Source organism: Babylonia areolata, chromosome 2 (assembly GCF_041734735.1).
Source record: "Babylonia areolata isolate BAREFJ2019XMU chromosome 2, ASM4173473v1, whole genome shotgun sequence".
NCBI lineage: Eukaryota > Metazoa > Mollusca > Gastropoda > Neogastropoda > Buccinidae > Babylonia > Babylonia areolata.
The window spans coordinates 68,721,944-68,728,191 of NC_134877.1; the positions used below are offsets into that span (position 1 = coordinate 68,721,944).

General features: G+C 46.8%; 1 protein-coding gene across 1 annotated transcript in view; it reads right to left on the bottom strand.

Annotated features, from left to right (window-relative positions):
• Positions 1 to 3,196: 3,196 nt before the first annotated feature.
• The window catches only part of LOC143279560 (retinoid isomerohydrolase-like), a 22,912-nt gene continuing 19,860 nt past the window's right edge, over positions 3,197 to 6,248 (bottom strand). Inside the window, exon 2 of the mRNA XM_076583637.1 lies at positions 3,197 to 5,847. Coding sequence (XP_076439752.1) covers positions 4,435 to 5,847 — 1,413 coding nt within the window. The 3' untranslated portion in view covers positions 3,197 to 4,434. The remainder of the gene's footprint in view (positions 5,848 to 6,248) is intronic.

Consider the following 6,248-nt stretch of genomic DNA (forward strand, 5'->3'; position numbering starts at 1 on the left):
TTTGTTTGGTTTTTTTGTTTGTTTTGGGGGTTTCTTTGTCTTTCTTTCTTTTTACATTTCTTTCTGTTTTCTTCCCACACGCTGTTAGCCTATTGGAGGCAGAGTATTGCCACGTTATAAGAATGGGTCTCAAACTAAGGGAAACAACTACACAATTGTTTGATCCAATTTAGTCATTCCCGAATGCTTCCCCTTTGATCAGTTTGCAAAACCTTTTTCTTTCCTTTTTTTACTTTTTTTTTTTTTTTTTCCTTTTTTTCCCCACAGATTTAACACCACCACCGTCACCACCCCCCTCCCGCCAAAAATGCACACCAGACATCAAGCTAGAAAGCTGCATAGCTAAACAAAATTAATCGACCAAGTGACGTCATTCATTCAGTCATGTGGTTAAGTGCTGGAGAGGCAGACAGTTTCTGATTATCTGTTCGCTCAAAAAATATAGGGTGGTCGCCCCTTACACTTGAAGACTGGCTTCTCGGCAGGCGCAACAGCCGAATGGTTGAAGCGCTGGAATTTCAATCTGAGGATTCCGGGTTCGAATATCGGTAACCGCATTTGGTGGAAATTTTCCGACTTCTCACGTCCGTCAACATATGTGCAGACCTGCTAGTGTCTAAACCCCACTCGTGTGTATGCGCACGCAGAAGATCAAATACACACGTTAAACTTGGATCCTGTAATCCATGTCAGCGTTCGAAAACAAGAACACACCCAGCATGCATACCCCCACCCCTTCGAAAATGGAGTATGGCTGCCTAAATGCGGGGTAAATAAACAAAATGGCCGTACACATGAAGTGTTACATGTCTGTATTTGAGCGTGACTCAGTGAAACCTGACTGAATGACACAGGAAACGAATGATGAGCGCCCAGTGGCAGCTGTCAGCGGCTCTGCCCAGGTAGGCAGCCTGTTTTGCAAATTATGACTGTGTTTGTAAAGCGCTTAGAGCTTGGTCTCCGACCGAGGATAGGCGCTATATAAGTATCCATATCCATCCATCCTCTTCAAAACCAACATTTATCTATTAATTTCTATGTATCTATCTATCATTGTTGCTCACAACCCAACCCACTAGAAAGCGCCATATCAGTGATGGAAAACCATGAATATCGATCCAAGAAAACTGTTTTTTTTTTCTCACTGGAAAATAAAATCAGGCACAAGGACAGTCACATCAAGTCATGCACATAAACCTACGACATGCCTTAGACGACGTAGATCATTGCGTCAGCTCCTCCTCAGTTGGTGTTATACATATATATATATATATATAAATTTTAAAAACCGCTTCGCATAAACATAAGTATATATAACAGACAAGGTGAGGTATGGTTCATGTTTCATGTTGGTTGTGGTCCATTGGAGGCAACTCTCGTTGTCGCTTAGGGTCCGTGCCTCGGATCAGTTCGTTCCCTTCATCTTAATGTCACTGATCACGTTTTACGATTGTTCAGAGGCTAAATACCTAAAGAGCTGATCCAGGGCTGAAAACACGCATATAAAAAAAATGCACTAGAAAAATACTGTAGGGAACACAATTTACATGCTCTTTGCGTCATTCTGTAACACATTGTTCAACCAGTAATGATACATCGTGCAGCTTGTTGCCCCTTCGCTGTACCGGTTTCTCATAACATTCTGTATATAATATATAATTATAATATTTGCATTAGGTACACACACACACACACACACACACACACACACACACACACACACACACACACTATGAAGTCATGTAATAAAACACTTATTTTCCGCTTACAAGCACACACACACACACACACACACACACACACACACACACACAGGGTAAAAACTTTCTGGTCATTCTATGCATCAATCCTGAAACAAACAATATCAGTTCACTCGCGCACAGCCTTCACTTTGTTCACTGTGCTGTGCAGTTTGTGAGCCAGTGAGCATGCAGTTTGTGAGCCAGTGAGCATGCAGTTTGTGAGCCAGTGAGCATGCAGTTTGTGAGCCAGTGAGCATGCAGTTTGTGAGCCAGTGAGCAAACACATAGTCTCTAACAAACATGAATGAAATCTGCAATAGTCAATTTTCAAATCACCACACAGTGCGATTTATATCATGTCGACATTCCGAATCACAGGACTGAGAACAGCTTCTTAACGGATTGGAAATTACAACAGTAAGAACAAGAAAAAATTAATAGCGATGAAAAGGAAGGAAACGAAAACGAATAGTAATAATAATAATAATAATAATATCAATAACGATAATGATAGAAACATATATTTAATTAATTTAGAAAGATAAAAATAATAACAATGATGATGTTGAATTATACTGCGCTTCGTCATAATTTTTATATGCTGCAGAAACTGTTACATGATTAGTGATTCATTATGTTGTTAACACAACTGCTTCCGTCCTCACACACACACACACACACACACACACACACACACACACACACACACACACACACACACACACACACACACACACACACACACACATACAAAAACACACTCTTTCTCTCTTCTCTCTCTCCCTCTCACTCTTTCTCTATCTTCTCTCTCATTCTGTCTCTCTCTCTCAACCCTTCTCTCTTTTTCTCTCCCCACCTCTCTCTCTCTGTCTGTCTGTCTGTCTGCCTGTCTGTCTGTCTGTCTGCCTGTCTCTATCTCTCTCTCTCTCCGCCCCCCCCGCCCCCCCCCCTCTCTCTCTCTCTCTCTCTCTCTCTCTTCTCTCTCCCTCTTTCTTTCTCTTCTCTCTCAACCCTTCTCTCTCTTTTTGTCTCCCCACCCCTCTCTCTCTTTCTCTCTTCTTTCTCTTCTCTCTCATTCTCTCTCTCAACCCTTCTCTCTCTTTTTGTCTCTCCGCCTCTCTCTCTCTCTCTCTCTCTCTCTCTCTCTCTCTCTCTCTCTCTCTGTGTCTGTCTGTTTCTCTCGCTTACAGTGAAACAGACAGACATCCAATAAACCATTGCTGGTACCATGCTGCAGTTGGAAACGCCGTTCACGTCTCATCCTGACCGATTTATTTTTATGAATTTTCTGGAAAGAAAAATAAAACACCACCACCAACAACAACAACACCACCAACACTACCTCCACAACCAACACTACCACCACCATCAACAACAACAACAACAACAACATTACCTCCACAACCAACACTACCACCACCATCAACAACAACAACAACAACAACAAAAATAACAGACTTCTAATTCCGGGTTGAAATATTCTGCGTTGAACAACGTTATTGCAGTGCCAACTGGATTCGCAATGAGTTGGATCATCAGTTAAAGGCGCAGAAACTGGCCAAACACGAGAGGCAAGACTGACTGGCACAATGGTGTTGGAGAAAGAAGAAGAAAAAAAAAAACTTCAAAAATACACTGTGTAGATATGCAAAGTGTCAGAATCATCATCGTCTGTCATCATCGGGTGTATGCATTTGTATGAATGCAGCCTTTTTTTTCTTCTTTTTTTTTCTTTTTTTTTTTTGTACCGACAAACAACTCACAAGCATCGAATGCCGAGGACATTGTGCAAACTGGTGAGCTAACAGTCACGTTGTAAAACCGTCGACATCAGGGAGCTAGCGAAGCGTACGTCGAATCTGACGAAAGCAAGATCTGTTAACTTTCGACAGTTTGAGGTCAGAAAGTGCTCCAAGTCTGATTCGTACCCCCACTCCTGTAAGTCCTTGCAGTTAACTGTGTCTGTGTTGAGCAGTTCGTTTGTTCTTGAAAGTAATGGTATTCAGTTCGGAAAGAAAACACTAGAAGTTAGCATATAACGATTAAGGAATGGTGGTGCTCAACTGCCATCAACACTCATAAAATCCGACATGGTTCTGGGTTGGACTGCCACCAAACTAAATAGGTCCAACATATTGCACGTGTTCAAACTGTCACTGGAAGTCATCACAGGTCAACGAAATGAATGCTATGTGCAGTTCAGCCACACCAGACACCCAACAGGACCGCAAGACAAACACACATTGTAGAAAACATGTAGGAAGGAAGTGTATAACCGAAGGCAAGTTTTTAAACTTTGGTATGAATCTTTTAAGGTAACCATTCACACTTTTGAAATAAAATAGACATACACTGTCCTTCTGTCAGAGAAGACACCGTCTATATTTAACAAAGATCACCTTTCAGCTGAGTACACACTGCTTTGTGTGTCACTGAAATGTCTCCGGTTAGTTCTCGTTCATTCCAACAATCGATTCTTGTCAGTCCATACACCACACCAGAAAGTTTTTTTAAAATGTATGTCTTGGTGTGGAGTTCTGGCAGGAACCGTTGCGATGTATGACGAGCACCTCTTCGGTCCAGAAACTGGACTGGATGGATTGAAGCGTGGAAGCACAGGGAAGTGCTGTGTGCTAAGGTAGCATCATGACTTTGTACTTTACAATCAGCACGGACCGTGGTGAGCCGGGGGTCATACAACGTGCTGAAAGAAGCGGCCGTGCAGGGAGTAAGGCACCAGTGTGGGCAGCACGGCGCGGCTCACCACCCTCAGGTCCCGAGCGTCCAGCACCGCCATGTAACTCCGCCCTGACGGCCCGTCAATCATGGGCACCAGCACCACCCCCTCGTCCTCCTCCACGCCCTGGGGGTGCGGCACGAAGACGGGCTCCACGGGGTAGTGGTGGGGCACGAGCCAGAACCTGTCGCCGCCCTTCCCGCAGACGTCACGCTTGACGATGGCGATGTGGCTGAGAGTCTCGTTGTCCGTCTTCAGAACCAGGCCGTAGACGAAGCAGTAGCGGCGGGACCTGAAGCGCTCGTTGAGCGTGGGCATGTCCAGGTAGGAGATGAAGGCGGGTGAGGGCGGGGTCAGGTGAACTCGGGTCACCGTCCCGCGCACCAGGTCCACGTGATAGCGCTGTAGGTGTGCGTGGGCGGGGAAGGCGTTGCGAGCCACGGGGTCCCTCAGGGTAGACAGCCGCAAACTGCCCACGAAGCTAGGGTCCGGGTAGGCGGAGATGTCCATGACGATTCGCCCCGGGCCCGCGTCGTAGGCATTGATGTGGTGCATGGTGAACACGTTCTCCATGGACAGCTCCACCACCTTCCCCGTCCTCAGCTCCACCACGTACAGCGCGGAGGGCGAGTGCTGGCTCCACTCCAGACAGTTGAAGGGCGTGGCCTCGTACACCATGCACGACACGCTGACGTAGAAGGGGTGGGCCAGCAGGAGCGCGTGACTGGCGGTGACGGAGAAGGAGTGCATGTAGGGCACGCGGTCCACGGGCCAGGCCGCCACCACCTCCCGCTCCGTGGTGGACCGGATCCTGACCAGCTGCAGGCGGTCCCTGACGAACGGCAGCACGGACACGCTGGACAGGAAGGTCAGGTGATGCCCCGTGCCAGGCTCGGGCAGCGGGTGAGCGGAGGACAGCAGGTCCAGGAACGAGGCTCCGCTCACCACCTCCCCCACCTTCCCCTCCCCCCTCCCCTCCACCACCCCCGTCACGCTCCGCCCCGTGCTGAGGTCCAGGGGAGAGAACCGGTACGCCTTCCAGTAGTCGCTGAGCGCCACGTAGTCCTGCTCTCCCCTGTCGTCTCCTGGGAAGCTGTAGACGTTGACGTTCATGTTGTCCAGGCCTCGGAGCAGAGCCTGCAGCCTCTCGAGGAGGTCGAAGGGAGGCGTGGGGCCCTCGAACAGCAGGTAGGGGGAGATGGTTCCCGACGCCATGGAGTCGTTGTAGAAGCTGCTGCCCAGAAATCTCGTGCTGAAGGTGGCGGTCCCGTTGCCGTAGAAACTCCAGCTGGACAGCTTGGCGAACCCGTCAAAGGCGTGCAGAAAGGTGCGGTCACCGTTCTCGAACAGACCGAGGCCGTTCCTTACCTGCAACAACACACACATAATATATCTCTATCACCTTGAAATCCAATCCTTGCTGTGGACTAGAATAGAACGTAACAGAATAATTTTGTCTGCGTAACCAAGTGTACCACCAGGAAATCAAGAAATATTGTGGATGGCATAACGTGAAAAAATACAAATATAAACTGAAAATTATATACTAACAGAAATACAACAGAGAGAGAGAGAGAGAGAGATAGAGAGAGAGAGATGCATGTGGATATATGTATATATATACATACATATACATGTGCATGCAATCGCATGCGCTAACACTACTGTGTTAATCCTCTTCACATTTTATAAGCATGCTGACATTGAATAATCTCTGGTGATAGAAAATAAACGAAAGTCTTTCCTAAAAAAAAAGAATTAGCAGAATG